At 39.2% G+C, this 20588-nt stretch overlaps 1 protein-coding gene across 2 annotated transcripts in view; it reads right to left on the bottom strand.

The window, feature by feature from the left end:
- Window positions 1–7045: 7045 nt before the first annotated feature.
- LOC135260938 (vasoactive intestinal polypeptide receptor-like) overlaps window positions 7046–20588 on the bottom strand; it is a 56005-nt gene continuing 42462 nt past the window's right edge. For both annotated transcript variants that reach the window (XM_064346693.1, XM_064346692.1), the window contains exons 7-13: window positions 18302–18455; window positions 18071–18131; window positions 17070–17142; window positions 13694–13785; window positions 13454–13583; window positions 11221–11262; window positions 7046–10309 (exon numbers count right to left, since the gene is read on the bottom strand). In XM_064346693.1, coding sequence (XP_064202763.1) covers window positions 10118–10309; window positions 11221–11262; window positions 13454–13583; window positions 13694–13785; window positions 17070–17142; window positions 18071–18131; window positions 18302–18455 — 744 coding nt within the window. In that variant the 3' untranslated portion in view covers window positions 7046–10117. The remainder of the gene's footprint in view (window positions 10310–11220; window positions 11263–13453; window positions 13584–13693; window positions 13786–17069; window positions 17143–18070; window positions 18132–18301; window positions 18456–20588) is intronic.

The following is a 20588-nucleotide window of genomic DNA, read 5'->3' as shown; positions in this document are numbered from 1 at the left end:
TTTATATATTTTTTCTCTACCATCCAATAAACATCAGGTCCAATGATGAGCCTACTGTATTTCTTTCTGTCAAAATTCAGTCCAGGAAAATTAACCATTTTTTACCCAATTATATTTTACTTTCTGGCCATAGCATGTGTCCCTTGCTTTGCTCAAAATCATATTTTAACACAGTAGATGGCCTCATAATTTTTTTTCTTTTTCAATAAGGTCTGGCCTGAGGCATAGACCCCAAGGGGTTGTAGTCTTTCAAATTTTATTTGTATTATTAATGGGCAGCTAAAAATAAATTCACAGGTGTTTTCCCAGAGAAAATCAGTATCATTTTGAATCTTTACTCTTGGGTTTCCCAGTTGTCACTGACTATCCTGGCCCTGTGCCAGTTAACAAATTATATGAGTTTATTTAACATGATGAATACACGTCATTAAAACTTGAATTGATGAAGTCACCCAAACTGAACACTAAATATGTGCATTATGGTAGATTCTGTTTATTATGTCGACATACGTAAGTGTTAATGAGGCTTGTTATTGTGAATTAAATCATTATTTTGCATTAGGTATAATTTATAGTGATTTTGTTTTGTTCATTAATATCAAATAGATATCTCCAATATAATTTCTATGAGTATTCAGTTGGGTTCATTAATATGTTCTTGAAACCCAACTGTGACAAGAGACAGCAGCGAGGACAGAATGCGTGATTCCACATGACAGAATGTGAAATAGGCTTTTTCTGCATCCAGGGGGTGAGGTAATGAGATTTAAGCTTTATTCAATGAGTCTGAACACGTGTGCATCTGCGGGGTGGCCATCATTGCCTTTTCTCCAGTCAGATCACAGTGGTAGCAAAGCAGTGTGTCCACTGCTCTGTTACCTTGTGATTAGCTGTAATGGGTGCCATTGAAGCACCCACCAAAACCTCTCCTCCCAGGAAAAAAGAAACAAAACAAAAACACCCTGATTTTACTGTACTGCATCTGTTAAGGCAGTGTTCTAGCAAGCGAATGGGCCCCATGGTCAGGTATCTTCGAAATCACTGTTTCAGTGTGTGGATGGGTCCTATGGTCGGGTATCTGTTAAAGTACTTTCGTACTGTCTGGGCTGCCTACATAACTGGCTGGATGATGACGGCCCCCTGTGCACCAGTGATCCATGCTGGTCGATTAGGCACCCGCCGGTGACCTTCAGAGCTGCACACAAAATGTACTTCTCAAAGTCATGTTTGCACGATCTCGACTTGCTGACCACGATGTGAAAAGAAGCAGTGGCTGATGTCATGCTCTTTAAAGGAGAGCACGTTCCAGTGTACTCTGAATCGACAAAGGAGATTGCAGTGAGCATTCCAGCATGAGCATGACTGCCCATTCAAATCTGGGAAGAAGGAGGAAAAATCATTAAAAAAATGAATGGATGTGCCTGAATAGGTAACCATTGCAGCATTTCAAAGCTCTTCCACTTATACTTGGAAGCATTATTTAGATTATGCACATTCATTTCCCCAAAGGCCTCCACAGTAACTAATTCTTCATTGTCAGTCTGGCTGGTATGTTGGGGAGCAATTTTCCTTATTGTATTACACCCCTGGAGTTCTCCATTATACAGAAACAAACAGAAGTTGAATCTGTTGTCAATGCAGTTCCTTTCCTCCAGTTCAAAGTACATTACATCTTAGGGGTACTTTATATGAATAACAATAGCCTGATGTACACATGCATGTTATTCTCTTTAGCAATTGCTATGCTTTGGTAACAACCTAGTACACTATAAAGACTCCCCTTTTCTAAGGTAGACATACATGTTATACAGCATTTAGTTTTGATACAGCATTTAGTTTTGTTTTTAATTTTGTATATTCATTAATAAAACTACCAATCAATTCACATCAGTCATGATGGATTGTCATTAATTCTGATGAAATCAATAATATACATAGTATATTAATAATGATTATCATTAGGACTGATATTTGCTATGTATTTGTATTAATCAGGATTTTTGGATTTCAGAAGAGTGCGGAGACAACACTATCTGTGCCTGTTGAACCAAAGCAATCATCTGTATCTGGATACGGAACAGGGGGGTCTGACACACTTCCTGGGGTTGGAGGGGGGTCTGTACACCTTCCACTTTTGTTTAAGAAACCCATCTGTTATCCGTTAATGTGTCAAGAAATGCATTAATTAAAATGCTAATTTTACATGTGTGTGAGAGTAACCCCATTAAAGCTCAATTATCTCATCTTCTGAATATCTTCTGCTGGCACTTGCACAGTTTGACACCAGCATATGCCCCCTGTCCTGAAACAGCAGAAGTGCCCTTTCGGCTGCAGCAATAAAAAAAAGAAATACAAGGGCAATTTTTTATTTTGAGCAAATGCCTCCCGAAAGGCCTGTGCATAGCTCTGATCTTCTGAATATCATTTCTCAGCTTCAGGAAGAAAAAAATCTTTATACATCACATCACATTTCCAAGTATGGTATCCAGCTTCTGATTCACCCCCACAGGCCATTTAACAACATGTATTTTATTTGGCTCTTGTAAGCTTCTTGGCTTAAGAAACCATTCTTCTATCAAACTAGCTGACAAACGTAGCGTCTTGATAAATTTATCATAATCAGATCCATGTGTCCAGTGTTTAACTGTTATCACTTTCTGAGTGTATCCTTGTACTCTTTTCTGTTTGTTTGTTATATTCTGTTTTTTGAACACAATTGCTGGACGCCAGGAGACGATAAATCTGCTTTTCACAGGCATCTTATTTGTTCGCGACAGTGAGAAGAGGCAGTTTAAACTAATAAACAAAGCTTCACTGCTCATCCTCACGGGATCCAGGCTAAAATAATAATGTAAAACAACAAAGTAAAAATAAACTAAAAGACAAGGAAAGCATTTTCAGCTGCATTTTTTCCCACTCCTTGGTCTCTCTTTCTCACGTTGTGGAACATTCCCAGTCTCAGCACCCACTGTGAAAAGAATTACACTTCTACATCGTGATCTGATAAGGTAATGCACCCAGATGTGTGTTCCCACCTAACCACTGGGCATGGTCCAAGATTGCTCAGATTTTATTTCCTTTCCCAGACCACATGCCACCATTTTGGTATCTGGGACACCTGCCATAATTTTGTTATCTGCAAAACCCTTGAATTTTAGCTTCATTTCTTATGAAGACATTTTGAACGTAAACATTGCTGTTTCAAAGAGAACTGTTCATGCAGTTCTCGACTGACAGCTGTAACATTTCAAAATCACTTATTACAAGCGTCTGCCATTGACATGTGCGTCCAATATTTGATGATGATCCATAAGTTAAGACGTACATTAATTGAAACCTGTGGGGTAACTTGGGGCCGTTTGTCCTCTGCATTTAACCCATCCTGGTTACATGGGAGCCGTGGGTAGCCACAGTGCAATGGGTGAGGCCAGTGCCTTGATCAAGGCAGTGGCAGGAGTTTACCTCACCTGGCATGCCTGTCTTTCGGTGTGGGAGGAAATCGGAGTAACAGAAGGAAACCCACACGAACACGGGGAGAACATGCAAACTCCATGCAGAGAGGACCTGGCCTTCTCACGAGGCAACAGTGCTAACCACTGCACCACCAAGATATTCTCACATAGTGATGTAATCATATTTTGCTGAGATAAATGTATTATTTGAAAAACAGCACAGCTGGCAAGACATTTTATATTAGATTTCAACATTTAACAGACACTGTTATTCTGAAGTCAGACAATGGCTTTTAATTGCCATTGTGTGGGTTTAATCACAGGACAGTTATCCAGCTTCACAGATACCATTTTGATATTGATGCAATAATAATTATAATTAGAATAAAATAAGGATAATAATTACATATGATTGAACTAAACAATGCACAAGAGGCAAGTGATGCTTAACATATCGCTGAAATTAAAACATTTACAGTAAGCTCTAATGCACCTCTTCTCAAATAGCCATGAATTATACAATGAACTTCAGAGAGGTTTACTATGCACTGAAGAAAACAGCGGAGCACGCACTGATGAATGGTGACCTATCCAAATGTCGCCAGAGCTCAGGACGCCCTTGTTGGCGTGTTTCAGACTTGATGCTGAGTGGCTTGATGAAACCAGTCATTGTCCACCATCAGTGTTCTCCTCTGGGGTTCAGACGCTGCCGTTAATGCTCCTTTCGACAGGTAAAGAAACCGATTGCTTGTTTTTCACACCATTTCTTTTTTTGCACAGCCTTCTGGGCAAAGAACAATGGCGCTCAGCCAGCACATGGCCCCACCGCTCACAGGATCTACAGGCGAGCATCCTCCGATCCTGAAGCGCCTCTCGCCTGTCAACGTGCACCATTTCTCCCATCGACTCTTTTTTGTCAGCTCATTATGATGATCCGGCCCAGAGGCGGTTTTCGCCGAAGGCTGCACTCCCTAAAGCTGCCTGCATTCTGTTTGAATTTTCTGCACAGAAATCAATGGGGATTACGCCACCCATGGTATTATGCTTTCGCGTGATAAGGAAAGCCTACGGACAGCCTCCGTGTGTCAGGCGGCCGGGTACTTATCCAATACACTCACTTTGAGATTGTGACTGTTTTTCACAAGATGACCCACCCATAGCCCACTATGTGATTGTACATTTTGCTGAGTGGGTCCTCCAACCAGCTTGATGCAACAAGACCTGACCTCCAAAAATTGTGCGCTATAGGTTCATTTTGTGCGCATACAGTGAGAAGCTATGCAATAGACAGCTGCCATGAATCACTGTGGAGTACGAAACCCATTTGTTTTCCTGACATGAGACGGTACCGGGAAGTAATGTAACAACATCAGGATGCTCTGGCACTGAGAGGTACATCGCTCACTGCTGACAACTGGTAACCTGCTGGTCCCAGAAGAGCAATAAGGAAGACCTAGTCGCTCCACTTAGGCAGGTAGTCAGCTGATGGTCTACTCGAGACAAGAAACGGAACTGTCTGAGCTACAGTACAGGGCTCAACCTGCTTCCTGATTCTGTCGTGTTACAGCCATGCAGGAAGTTTTTTTGTAATGTACACATGTATTCTATAATGGTTAATTTTTTTTAATATTCAGTGAGCTCCATAATGTTTGGGACAAAGTTGTGTTCAGTGCTTTGTCACATATCCTTAGCATGCAATGACTGCTTCAAGTCTGTGACCATAGACATCACCAGGTATCTACTCTGGTGATGCTCTGCCAGGCCTGTACTGCAGTCACCTTCATCCCCTGCTTGTTTTGAGGGAAATGTGGATTTCTTTCACATCCTTTACACATGAACAAGGGTATGCATAGGAAACTGGGCATGTAACAAAAAGATTGCATGTTAAATTTCCAGGTGGGGCACTGCTGTTCCTGCCTTTAAGCACGGTGCTTAATCTGAATTACTTCAGTATATGTCCAGCTATATGAATGGGTACTATGTACAAATGTATAAATGTGTGAGTTGCACAGGAGAAGAACATCTGCTAAATGGCAGTAAATAGTTAATAGTGAAACTGATGTACACACAGCTCATGAATCAAAAAGGACTGTGAGAAAATATCAGTAGGTGTGAGTTCAGACCAGTATGTACGGGTAAGGATAAGACACGAAGTGAACAGAGGGAGTTCTAAGTACAGTCCTTCAACAGGTCATTACCGTAAAGGCTTGCAGAGTGCTTGGGTGAGGACTTGCTGCGCAAATAAATGAGGCGGGAGGTGCTTTTCTGAAGAGATGTGAATAAAAGCATAGATCTTGTTTCATTGTGTTTTAAGTTTCTTGCTCAGAAACCCTTTTGTCAGCTGGGATTTACGTGGGCATTTTGGAGTAAAAGAATCCCTGGTGCTATCTGAAGAGCATTTCCAGACAACTGTGTTTAGAGAGGTTTGAGAAGTTCTGTAATGACACACACGGATTGCGTATTATTTTCATCCTAACGATTGAATAACAGTAAGGTCTGAAATTTTTTCTTACCAGTGCCAGGAATTGTAGTATTTCACTGTGCTCACAATCAAGGGGGAGGATTTCTGGCTTCCACTGTAAACATACAGTAGTGTTTGCACTCCAATTCCTTACCAGTATTGTATTCAGTCAAATTATTGTTGGTTTTTGTGCCCATTTGAAAAATGCACAGCACAATTTTGTCCTTCTGTGTGTGTGTGTGTGTGCGTGTGTGTGTGCGCGTGCGTGCATGCGTGTGTGTGTGTGTGTCTTTTTGGTGAAGTAAGTTGGGTTTGTAGCAAAAAACTACAAATCTAATTCTTAGATAACAAGGTGGTTTCTACATAGCTGAGGTCTGACTTTGAAATATGTATTGTTAAATTGTAATTAATGCCTTCACTCTAAAATGTGAATTGTATCATAAGGAATAACAAACATTCATCATACATAATCCTCAACTGTAATGCTGTAATGTTAAAAATGTCCGTTCATTATATACTTAGCATGGCTGTTTCTTCATAAAAAGAATGTCTGATAAATACTTAAAATGTATACTACCTTACTATATTTATCATGTCTAGCCACAAATTGTGAGACAAACAGTTCTGTTTTTTATCATCTGTGGAAAGCTTTTCTAATTTTGGATCCAGCACGAGTTTTACTTACATGGAAGCTGTATTTTACACTAAAAAAAAAAAAAAAATGGATTAAGAGCATATACTCCTCAATCATCCCTCCTCGAAGTTATAAAAATGTCATTTTTGACCTCCCATGTGACTCTATACTAAACATACTGGATTTGCATAAAATGGGCTGGGACCACACAATCACACAGTCCTTGCTTTGGCACTTAAGACTTTGTGTGCACTGTTCCATGTTCTGAAATTAATGTCACTATTTTATTTGGTTTTATTTTATGTGGAAGATAAGCTTTTCATTTTTAACTTAATTTTAAGTTTAGTTAAGAAACAATCTTAACAGGTTCTCCTTTGATGTTTTAAATTAAAAGTTAAGATTTGAGCCAATTCTTTGAAACAAGAAAAAAAAAGACTTCCCCAGAATTCTCTCGATTATCTGCAAAACTATCCACATAAAATGCAACAAGTGAAAGGCTTGTCAAAATATGTATACCATTTATTTCAGCTGGTTAGAAATATCCAACAAGACGTCTTAACATGACAGTTCAAGTACTTTGACTGCATGGACTCAATGGTCAACATTTAGTTTTTTTCTAAAATGGAAACTACTGATTGCTCTCAAATGTTTTCATCATAGCCAACGTATTTACAAACAATGTAAAATATGTAATTCAGTGATTATTATTGTGTCAATAATGCGAAATAAGAAACACTTCAACATTGAAATGGCACGGTATCTGTACATATAAATACTTATAAATTATGTGCTGCATGCAATGGACCAGCACTGAGCACAACGTAACTTTTTTTACTGAACCAATGAAAAATATCAAAGCACAACATCCAGTTCTGACTCTACTTACATTGAATGTTGTACAGTAAGCACAACATATACGGAATAATACTGGAGAAAATATACTGTTCAAAAAACACAGACCATTGGAAGAAATTATAACAAGAAACCATACAAAAGTACACATTATACAACATACTGTAAACATACAATTCCAGCAAATACCACATAAACTTAAGTTACAGTAATAACACTGTGAAACTACACTCAATATACGGTATTTGCACTGTAAGAATCTACATTCTCTGTGATACTGCATGAGAGGTATAATTCATGTACATTTTCATTTACAGTCACAGACAATGACAGAAAGAATCATCTTATGAGCAGTTTTGTCAACATATAAATGAACATACAAGCAGCTTAAGCCATTTAAATCACAATTTTACATGAAACATGAAAAGATATATCAAGCATTCATTTTTTTCAACCTGATGGTGTATGCTTTACCTTATTATTATATATTTATACTGTATAAATATAAAATCCAAAATTTACAGAATACACTTTAAACAGAATACACTCCATTTCTAAGAAAATGTGTTTGCTTGCCACTTCCACATGTAATTTCATGAATCCACAGTAGATGTAAAAATGAAATCTATTTTAAAATATTCTCAACACACTTTTGGGTATGGAATTATGCATATCATTTAGATGTTCATATTTTACCATGTATTGCTATATATTAGCATTTTTATGTGTTCCCATTACAGCATCCCTCAATTATGGAACAATATTGTAGCTTTCAATCTATTTTACATATAATTTTTGTGAATTCATAATAACTTATTATAAGTCATGGGTGAGCTGTCTGATATATATTTATAGTCTGGAATACCACGTCTCATCTGTTAAAGAAAGAGCAATATTGGGGAATTTCTGAAAATGAAAGGATATTAATATCTTTCCCATTACTTAAGTCTTTGGTCCATATGAACTGAAAATATCCATTCCACCCTAATAAATACTACATTACCTGTGCTACTGGTGTAACACAATCTATAGTTACAGCTAATAACATTTAAAAAATGAAAATAGGCTCAGGGCAGCTAGCTACAGGCCTTTTCACAATGATCTTGTGCATGGTGCATGATAAAAGACACTACTGCAATGGGTGCCATTCTCACTGAGAAGTACATAATGAGCTTTTAAGTGTCTAAGGGACAACAGGAAAGGACAGACCTCACATTAAAAGACGTAGTGCAGCAAAGGGCATCTGTGTTCAGAACTCGCAGTTTAATTGCACTGGCAAAGACGCTAGGGTTTGGAATGTCACCCGGTTGCCGAGGTTCCCATTATCATAAAAACAGTTCTCCTCCTCACACCACTTTCATCTTTTATCTTCATATTGCTGTATCCAAATACCCACTGTTTAGTAAGCAGTCAAATTTTCTCCCGTGTGTACTGTACAAGGAGCAGAAAATGTTGTCCTCTGAACGCCTTAATTTGTGGATGGCATTCACTAAATTTGTTCCATTTCGGCAGAATGCTGAATGCCATTTCACCCCTCAGACCCAGACACTGACTGTTCCATTACACAATGATGTGATAATAGAGCCAAGACAACCAAGGGCACGAAGGGGCAAGGGGGTGGGTGGACTACTCACAGACAGCTTCTGAAGCGAGCAATCCTGGAAAGCAGGATTACAAAGGTGCTGGTGTCATACATGTAATGCCATTTCTTGCCATGTCATGTGAAATGACTGCTGAATAGTAGCTGTGAATGCCACTCTGTCTCTTGACAATTACCATTGCTCTGCTGGTGGCTGTGGTCAATATTTTAGGTTTTCACATGCACATAAGAATATGGATTTAGTAACTGTAGTATAATCCCTTGCGGTAATCCAAACGTGAGTCGGTTTGGTTATTGCATATGTTGCAAGATATATCACCAGAATCAAACATAAATGTAGCTGAAATGTATATCAGAACTTGGATGATGTAAAGCAAAAATAAACTTTTTACCATTTTTACCCAATACCGCTATTACAATCTTCCAACTGTAGTAAACACAGAAATTGTTCATGCATTAAACTATGGTGGTCTAATGATCATTATGCACAAGTAAAGCTTCATGAACAACCTGTGTGGAACTGCCACATGTCAACCTCTGGCTTATATAAACCAATCACAACACATGGACCTCCACCACAAAAACCAAACCAAAATAAACTAGGACAAGATAAACTAGGACTAAAACAAATCAGTCATTGCCAGAATATGACGGATCCACATTCTTTTTGGCATACTCCAATGTAGTCCAGATGTGTCACAGATATGTCTACACAAACACAGAACGGTTAAAACCAAGGTCCAGCAATGATGTGTAACATTCACATGTCATGGGGTGACAGTGCAGAAAAACAGTTGTGGAACCAAGCTTGGAACCAGTAGGCTGATGGTTCAGATCCCCAATGGGGCACAGCAGTTGTGCCTCTGAGCTAGACACTTAACCTGAATTGCTTCAGTAAATGTCCAGCTCTGGAAATGGGTTAGAAGAAGCAAAGTAGAAGGGCGATAGAGACACCTGCTAATACATTAAACAATGCAACAAGGTTGAGCCTCAGAAGAAAATCCAACCAAGTAGCATCACTCTTCCCTTTTTTAAATGCTTACGCCGTCACTTTGCGGAACTCTCCTCCGAACATGCACTCCACAGACCCTGTAGAAGAAACGAGGGAGGCGGGCCCCTTAGAACAGGCACGGCTCATCCTGGCAGGTGGACGGGCGGCGCGCGGTGGGGCTGCCCTTGGTCAGCACGGTGATCTGGGTGCTGAAGTTGTTGCCGTTGCTGCCCAGTGAGGGCTGCTGGTACTTCATGTCAGTCCCCAGGAACCTCTCCAGATGCCACCTCCTCCACTTCCTCTTAATCTCTGCCTGCACCTACAACAGCAGATAGAGAGAAAGAGAGAGAGAGAGGGAGGGAGAGGGGGGAGAAAGAGAGAGAGGGAGAGGAGGGAGAGGGAGAGGGAATGAGATACGGGGGTGGAATTTCAGACTATTGCTAGCTAGAGAGAGAGAACACAGAATTTGTGATGTGGGCATGTTATTCAGGCCAAGTAAATAAACCCTTTTTATTTAGGTAATGTGCTTATTTGAATATTCAATGAAATTACATTATATATTTGCCATGGACAAACTGGAATCGGGAACCTTATTATCTTTATCATGTCTGGAGGAAAACTCATAATGAACCTACCATGTTTCCAGTGAAGATTTTCCACTATGTCATGTAGTTAAGAAGAAAGTGTCATTCATTTCTGCTGTGATTGTCAGATTATTAGTGAATTCTGTGGTATAACTGCTTGTAGTCTTCCCCAAGGTGTCAGAGCTGTCAGCATGCTTTATCTCACTTAGAAGACTAGCTATAATCCTGAAGTAATTATGTATATTACATGTGATTTTGGACACACATTCATTTCCCAATATTCTAATGGATTTAATCATAGCTTTCAGGAAACCTGATAAAAAAGCAGGTATTAACATGGCATCTTAATTTCAGGAACACTGTCAAAAACCTCAGAAAACAGTATGACTCCCTCAAATGCCAGTTCCACAGGAATCAACTCACTTAATACTTAATCCTATGCAGGCTATTAAACACAAAACTGTGTGCACGTGCGTGTGTATGTGTGTGCCAAGTATTATCAGACAGCATTATACTCAGTCAAGGACCATCATTTGCTTGTCACTTCCTAATGTACTTCTTTCATATCAGTGAAAACCCAGTGTTCCCTCTGTAAAATGAGTAAAATAAACATTTCCTGCCTGTTCAAATATATGCTGTACATTACCTCTCCATTTAGAAAACAGTACAGGACTGCAACTCCAAAACCCTGAAGAACACCAAAGAGACAAACAAAATTGTCATGACAATGAGAGACAAATGCCAAAGATAACACTTACTGTAGATAACAACTAGCATGTGTTCTCTTCACAGCTAGCTCAGTTAACAGTGCAGAGGCCAAATCAAAGCTAGAAACTGCAGCATAATCAAGTAAATAGCAATGACATTTCTCAACAATACATTTCCTGTTGTTTCTGTCAGTGAACTTAACTGAATTTATCAGTTGTCAGAATAATTGTGCCAATAGAATAGAGGCATTTTGATCATAAAAATCAGGAAACATATGACATCTGCACATGTGTAAATATCACATTTCTTGTAGTGGAGTGACCACAGATTCTGCCATTGATTAATCCTTCTGATTGTCTTGATTTGTTGTCTGATTAATATTCATGAGGGTCCTTTTTTTAAATAACAGAACATCAGTTAAGAGAACCTTTTATTGCCAACCAGAATCTCCCCAATTTGGAAGAAAGACCTGAGCAACACACTGGGTTAGTAAATAATATTGGTGTTTTAGCATCCCCTTTTGAGATTGGTGAGGGCCCACTTCTGAGAAAGTGCCCTAGACTCTATAGTCTATGAACATTTAAGCCAAGAACTGCAATAAGAAGTACGATGATTTATAATCAACACAGAAATAATGAGGAGAAATGTAGTTTTCCGTCAAATTTTCGAATCAATAGACTAAAATTTGAAAGTCAGCTAGTACCAGCACAATCATTTTTACTACATACATTAAATGATTCAGTGTTATACCTGTATTGGCTCTACCTATGCAAGAGTTGCCTTCATTCATGCACTGTTAGCAGCCATGTTTTACAACCAACATTTAAGAAACCAGCCAGAAAATACCATTGGCTTCAGGGCACACACTGATAAAGTTAAGTTCAAATAAAATTGGTCAAGCAAAGTAAGATTATAAAATTCCTTGCTGATGCTTGTAGAATTTTTAATGATCTGCTGGGGAGGGGGAAGTTTTCTCAAGGGAAAGGCTTGAATTCCCAGATCTAAACCAAAATATATAAAGACCAGTGTCAAGCTGACTGGATGCTTTTCACTGCCTTTTCCCATAAACCATGGTGTACTGAAATAGCATTAGCATTTAAACATCAGATGGATGATTAATAACCACAAGAACTGAATCTGGTAAATAGCCAAGGTATGCGAAATGAAAACATCCACAAAATGCTTTAGTACCCATTTGATATCATTTCTGGAGAATCTGGATGGATTTCATTGAAGTTGGTTCAAGTTTAAAATTTTATTAAAGAAAGTTAAGATTGAGTAGGCAGAGGTTCACAAGATTACTCATCCAGAATAGCACTGATTAAATGTTGGAAATGATTACAAGAACACTGCTGGAACAGGCAGATGAATGAAACATTCGTTTCAAATGCTGCAGAGAATCCATTGACAGTTCACCAGTTGATTAGATTGTTTGAGAGGACCATCACTTTGTCACTTTGGCAGTCACTGTCAAGTTTCAGAACAAGGTCATCCAGGTAGCCTGTGGTCTGCAGTAATTTAATCAGGAGCGTTCCATGCATTAGAATGTGAATACAAACATCACCCAAAAATCCCTTTTTTGTTAAATGACTAGTAAACTCTGGAAAGATCAGCCATAGTTGGTAAATAAAATATTAGAATGCTGTAAATATTAGCAAAGGCGTAAATATTATTTAAATATTATGGCATTCAACTTATTCAGCTTTATTCATTATAATGTATTGCATATTTTAATGTATGGCATTATATCACTTTTTTAAAATTGACATTTTAATCCTCATCTTCTCTAACATAATTCATTATATTGGATAATGGTTCCTAGGGAAAGACACAATATTTGAGGAATATTTTAATTTTGGATTACCCCCACACACACACAGCACGTTGTCTAATACTTGAATCCCTCAGTACTTCATTCTAATTGACAATGGATATAAAGCTACTCTTGGATGCACTACAAATGTGAAAAAATCAATTCATGTGTCAAAGGGAAATGTCAGACCTAATATTATACTGGTGTTGCTGCCACCTCATCAAGTACCCTGTTGACATTTTGTAGAATATTAGGCAGATCATCACTGGTAATGCTCACAGAACCATGACATTTGCATGTGCAGGTGCATATTAGCATTTTAATGTGTATTAAGCGACTCATGGGTAGATGGACACACCTGAAATGACCCAAGAATGAGGTCAAACACCAGGCGCATCTCAGAATTCATGTGATCCGGGATGAAGGCAAATATTATGTAGTTTATTCCGAAGAGCGGAATTAGTAACAGGGTGGATTTTGCCAGCCTCCTGAAAATAAGAAAATATATAATAATAAATATATGAGTACAATAATATATGTACATAGAACTCAATTCAAGGAATCCATATTTGATTTTCTAAAAAAAAAATGCACTCACGAATACTGGTTGGATTCATTTCGTCCTATATCTGGACAGTTTATCTTCTGGCGAAGTATTCGAATGATGCAGATGAAGAGGATGAAGTTCATCTGATATAAGAGAGAGGCACAGAGACACATTAGTGAGCATGCACTTTGCTTCATTTTGCCTATTACGTTCTTGACTGGTTAAAAAACCGCAAATTTTTTTTCACAATTTTCAGTTTTTTTTTTTCTTTTCTTTTTAGATATTATTTTGGAAACACTTTCTTTCTAATTCTCCAGTGTCCCTGTAAATCTTTACCATTCTTGCAATGTCCTCCAGCCGTTTCTCTAGAGCACAGACAAGCCCACGCTGTCCTCATGCATTAGATGCGTTCTGGAGGTCACTACTTCCCTTCACAGTGGACTGCAGCTCACTGCGTCGGAGGACTGCACTGCATGTGCAGTTGTGTCAGGCAGCTGAGCAGTCACTGTGTAGCAGGGCGCAGCCTGCTAACGGAACCACCACCTCCTTCCCTCCGCCCATCCCAACACAGCCCACAGCCAGCACCGACAGGACCCAAATCTGATCTAAACCACGATGAGCAGCACCGCACTCAACACAAGTGTCTAAAAAGGAAGCACCCGTTAGGAAACTACACTGAACAGAGTTTTTTTAAACTATCAGACACACTGGCAGAACACACTGGAGATTACCCAGCAGTCACAGGGAGCGAGACACAGAACGGAACTATGTGACCCCTCCGCTGGCCGTAAGACCTGTGCCCCACAGAGAGAAGTAAATCCAGATGGAGCCCTTACAGAGGATGACCTGTACCTAATCAGGACATGGCTGAGCTTCATAGGCTCCATCCCACTGTATCACATGAGGAAGAGGAGAACTGTGCGGTATTGATTTATATGTGTGCGTCAGGAGGGGGGCTGGGTTTGAGGATTAGGTGGAATTCATGGGCATGCACTCCATCAGAAGCCATAGGAAGCCGACTCTAAAACTTCACTGTGGATCCATTCGGTCTGGTTTCAGCTGTCGGGAGCATCGGTGTAGCACAGCGGTTAGGGTAGTGGGCTTGCAGCTACAAGGCAGTAAGGTTGATTACTTGGTGCAGCACTGCCAGTGTACCCTTGAGCAAGGTACTTAACCTGAATTCCATCACAAAAAATATCGGAATGTATAAATGCATAAATGTACAGAATGAATGTAAGATGTTTTTAGATTGTCCTCTTTGAGAGACAGACGATATAATTTAATCTGGAGAACTTGCTCATAGTTCATGCAGAGTCACTTTTGATTGCATTTTCTGTTTGGCATAAGAATGCTCTCTCTCTATCCCTTCTCTCCCCTCCACAAACATCAAAAGCCTAACAGCTGGAATCTACATTTTTAGAAGCAGTTCCAGTTTCAAACGAAAACCAACCTGGTATGATTTGTTTTTGTTACAAAGAAAATATTTTGCCTGAAGGTGGAGATTACTACTGGCTTGTTTTAACAATTATTTGTCTACAAATATCACCTCTGTTGTTAGAAGCAGAAGTAATTTTTTTGTGGTATTCAGTAGCTGAGTTGTATTACCTCCTAGCGTAGTCATGTTAGCATTGTCATGTTTGGTCTTGTTATAAAAAGGCTACAACCATGAATGTTTTTTTTATAATATCATATTGCTTAGCCCTGCTTCCAACAACATAAGGAAACTATAAAAAGTACATTTTCTAGCTTTCAGGTAAGACAGTCCTTGATTCACCTCTCTCCCACACCTACACCCTTCCACACCTCACCTAATCAGTGCAACCATGCTCCTGTAATCATTTAGTATGCATACGCCAGGAAAAGAGGGGGTGTTCACCCCTCTCTAGCAACTACATAATATGCGGTCCTCTCTTTACTTTATGAACACCATTTGGTGATTTACATCATCCAGTTAACTTGCTCTCTGACTTAGACGCTGATTTCACACATTGCCTGATTCAATCGCTTTCCACATCGGGCAACTAAAATCTGCGCTGTATGGGGTTATTGGCAGACATATTATAAACCTGGGAGCAAAATGGCAGAGATTTCTCCACTGTTTGTCACTCTGGTGGAATGGTGCTAAATGAGGCAAGGTCAGTGAATGTATCTTGCTGAAGGGCACCACCACAACACTGTCTCATATGGGATTATGAACCACAGTTCCCTGGTCACAAGCCCAGTCCCCCAGCAATTGCCACAAATGACTGTCTCATATTCATTAATAACATCTTCTCAAATGCACACATGTTTAACACACTTTACAAAACATTTTTCTAATTAATGAACAGTAGAATCTAAAACAATTAAAGTGACATGCTCCAAAATCATCTTTATTCGCACTCTTGCTATCTTTCATATTTTTTTATTAGCTGCATTTTCCGGCCAATTAATTTTAGGTCTAACTACTCCTACTGTTTTTGCACTATATTCAAACTATTCACACCAAAATGACCCGCTAGTTCCAGACATTGTTGCTTGTATTCAAATTTTTTGAAATATTCAAAACTTATTGAAATATTCTACTTTTTGTGAGCAATTTTTGTGGTCACTCCATAGAGGGTCACTCATAGACGTTTAGTGGAACGCTTTAGTAGGACGCATATGCAGGTGGTCACTCACTCACTTATGGACGTTTAGTAGGACACATGCACAGGTGGCCACTTACTCGTGGACATTTAGTAGGACGCACTTCCCACGGCACAAAATTTTTAAGCACAGCTTTATCGCCTAACGTTACTTTACCTTACCCTAACATGTTAGCGTTTCGCCTACTTTAGTTAACCTAGATAGCGTGTATGGATGCTATCCTGTACACATGAGTAGGAGCTACGGACACACAGCTACAACCCGTGTATGGATGCTATCCTGCACGTATGAGTAGGAGCTAATGACACACAGCTACAACCACCGATACACATGTATGGACACACGGATGCTACAACCACCGATACAGATCTATGGACACACGGAGGACAACAAATAACGTTACAGAGGTGAGGACCTGCCATAGCTAGCTAGCTATATAGTTAGCCAAGTTTTACTCATGACACTTTTAGGATATGACTAATCCCTGGAACATAATCGCTACTTGCTGATCCCCATCTGTATATGTAATGCTACGGTGTGCCGTGGGTCTGGATGGTTTCGTGCTTCTTCTGAGCTATGCGCCCTCATTGAAATGCATTGAGGCTTGAGGACAGTGCCAGTTGGAATTTGAAGCAAGCCCACACAATTCCTTCAGGAATTGTAACCTTTCTAGTTATTATAACTGTAGTTCACTTGACAGTGATCAACCACAAAGGTATTTTATGTCTGCCAAATGAATGTCTTCAGGATTCAGATGGCAAATTATTGTTCCCTCTCCATTAGCGGCATATGAACTTACGAGTATGGAGGCTAGAATTGGGGTCTTGATGATCCACCAAAAGTGGTCGGAAGTTTCAATGATATCCCAGCATCTATAGTAGAACACATTTACAGAACAGTTTACACCATATTTTTCACATATATTTTGCACAATATTCATTCTGACTACAGCAATTATTGTTGTAAAAAATGTATATTATTCGACCAATGCAACTACATTAATGCATGAATGCAATTATGGTTTTGAATCATGCGCATGTTATAAATGAATAAAAAAAACTGAAGATAGAATTTATGATATCCCACACAGACGTACATAGTGTGGCTTTAAATGCATAGTGTGCCAGCAATGCCAAGGATCTTCAACACCATCCAAAAAAAAGTGCAAAGAGTGATGTTTTTCTGTCTCTGTCTAATAAAACCAATTTCACATCTCAAAATACATTTGGCATTTAATGAAATTGGTGTACCACTCATGTCATGAAAGTTAAAATACTTCAGGGATTTTTCCAAAGGATATCTGCCAATTGCACAAACAATCAATTGCTTTTTAAAGTCTCCACAGAGACATTGTGTTCTCCAACACAGTGGAAAATATTTTATCCTTGGCCGTTATCTGTCAGTAGTTGAAAATGCCTTTACAAGAGTATGTTCTATCACGACATACTCAAAAAATCACTCAGGAAATAAATAAATAAATAAATATATATCATTAACACATTGAACAATCGCAAATCCTAAAACCCATGACTCATACAGTAGAGTCATCTCTATACCCACGAATAAAAAAAAACATTGCTTACTGTAAATCACCATTAAGCATCCAGGTAAATGAGAATTTTATATTATGCATTGATCATGAAAATTAACATTCCAGGTTCCATCCATTAATTCTGAGAGACCAAGAGCTCCAATTCATTTTTTTGATAAACTGGAGTACGAAACAACAACAGATTAATTCAGGTGGCATGAAATATTTTCTGGGGCAAGGAAGAGGCCATGCTGTACATATTAACTTACCCAATATCATTGAAGTAGGCCTTTGCAATGCTCCAGGCTGTGATAAAAACCGCTGGGCCTCCTGTCAGCACAAGACACCATTCAAAAATCAATCAGCATTGCCAGGGGAAGCCAAACGATTACCTATCAGTGTGTGCTCTCCAATAATGTGCCCTGAGTACAAAAAATATTTTCATGATGCACAAAAAGATGCATAATTTCAAAAGGAAGAAGAATCATAGAGGTACTCACCCCAGCCAATCAGAATGTAGCACCAGAAATATTTCCTCTCTGAGAAGAAGGAAACGGCCAACAGGGCGTGGAGATACAGGCCCTCTACTAAGAGCCAGAAGAAACTAGCCATGACGCCATATTGGAAGAACACCATCACGACTTTACACCCAACCTAGAAGAGAGATGGAAAACACATAAAACGGTTTGAGTGCCTGGTGATGACATGGGTTGACCCAAAATGTGAAAAACCAGAACATGGCAGGCAAAAACAAGCAAGAACAGGTTCTAACGTTTCCCTTGTGGAATACTGGTGGTGCTGGATTCAATCCAAATCTTCCCAGTCATTTTAATTAATTTAGTTATCTTAAATATATTTCTTTCACCAATCACAGGTATGGGCTGCAAATTAGGCACTAGAAGAACAGCAGCTGGGATGTTTTCATTCCTATGCCAAGCAGAACTGAGCCTGTATGCTATAGGTCATATTTCTGACCAATCCCCAATTGCTGCCATTTAAATATCTGTACAAGGGAGCCAGATAATAATTTTTCAGCAGACATAACTGAAACAGTCCACTTAAACTAAATACAATCCTGCATGATGTTGCCGTCAAATTAAATTAGCACGCTAACACCAGGGAATAAGCATGTGGTTTAATTCTCAAGATGCAGCATTGTCAGTGCCATTTACATAAGAGGAAGGTGGAGTGAAACCCTTTATATAGTGTACAAATGTATTGGTTTCTTTGGCATGTATATTGGTTTGATATGTGTATGTATTCGTTTGTCATTGACTCATCTACTGGTTTGTCATTTATGCATACTGTACATCAGTTTGTAATTGGTGCTTTTATTGGTTTAATTGTCATGCATATTGAATTGCTTCACATCCATACTGGTTTGATATACACACGTATGGATTAATAATTCACACACTTATTGGGTAAGCCATTTACATTTGTATTGGTTTGTCATTGATGCTTGTATATTGATTTATTATTTACACATCTATTGATTTGATTGTCATGAATATTGGTTTGCTTCACTTATTTATTGTTGTGCTATATGCATGTATTGAGTCAAAATGATCATAAAAAATACATACATTTAAAAAAAACATTTAAAAAATGGTTAATGTTAAAGGTTAAATGTATCCATTTTCTGCATCAGCACATTGATATGAATGGGATATCTTTATTAATAGCCCCATGAATGTATTCCTTTTTGGATGAACAGGACGAGAATACACCATCAAACTTATAGCACTTACAAGTGTTATAGTAAACATATTTTTGTAGAGAGACAAAACCATTTTCCTGATAACAGTAAATTAGAGCTCCTCAAGATTAAAATATCATTATTTTTTCTGATGGGTGAACCCCCATGACGAGGTGCCTCTGTGGCAGACTTCATTAATTTTCTTCCTGTATTCATTCATACACAAACAAAGCCTGGGCAGAGGAGGTTTGACTCTTACCTTGAGGCTGATTGACAGGTTAATTCTACATCCCTTCCAAAGTCATTCAGTGTTTGACACAATGCCTCTTTGATGAAGCACTCGTTCGGGTCATGGTTCACTTCTCATTGGATACCGTCTGAAAGGCTTCGTAAATGTTTGTTTTTAATTGGACCGTTCGGGTCTATTCAGATGCTTTAGGGTACGTCATCGCAGGAGTGCGCAATGACGTTCGCACAACCATAGAGGTTATTGCCCCGTCTTCGATTATCTAGCGGAAACCCGCGTGGTGATGAGACCAAGCGCCACCGACTGTCCCGCTTGAGCGGTGTCACGGCGGCGTTCGGAGACGGAGGAGCCGGGTCACCTGCCGACGGGACTCGGGAGCGGAGACAGCGGGAGAGCGAACGCGGAAGGGAAGAAAAGATTTTGTGAAACACAATCAAAGCGGAGGCTAAGGCGTCCTGGAGAGACGCAGGCCTAAAGTGGTGCCCCCGAGGCGAAGCTCACCGTGCGTGGTCTGCATCTCAAAATTAAATTAAGAATGTCTGAAGTTCTGGGCTCTGTCACTGAGAAAAAGACATAGATAAATCAATAAAAAAGGCCGAGCTGATATCTGAAGCTCAGTGTGTGACACACTGTAGACATTACCACTCAAAGGGCTTGCACCTGCCCCAGGGTTGCAGACTCACTGAGTGGACGCCTGTCCAGTGTGTTTGATCTAAACCCCGTCCATGCCATTAAAACGGTGGCTTTCAAGGGTTTTCAAACTTGAAGACTGGCAAAAGTGCTTTTAAAATTGAAACCTAAATGGACTGTTCTAGAAACACTTTTGAAACTAGTTCTTCTG

The sequence above is a fragment of the Anguilla rostrata genome, chromosome 8 (assembly GCF_018555375.3).
Source record: "Anguilla rostrata isolate EN2019 chromosome 8, ASM1855537v3, whole genome shotgun sequence".
NCBI classification, from domain to species: Eukaryota; Metazoa; Chordata; class Actinopteri; order Anguilliformes; family Anguillidae; genus Anguilla; species Anguilla rostrata.
Note: the sequence above shows the minus strand (reverse complement) of the source record. Positions and strands in the feature narration are given on the sequence as shown.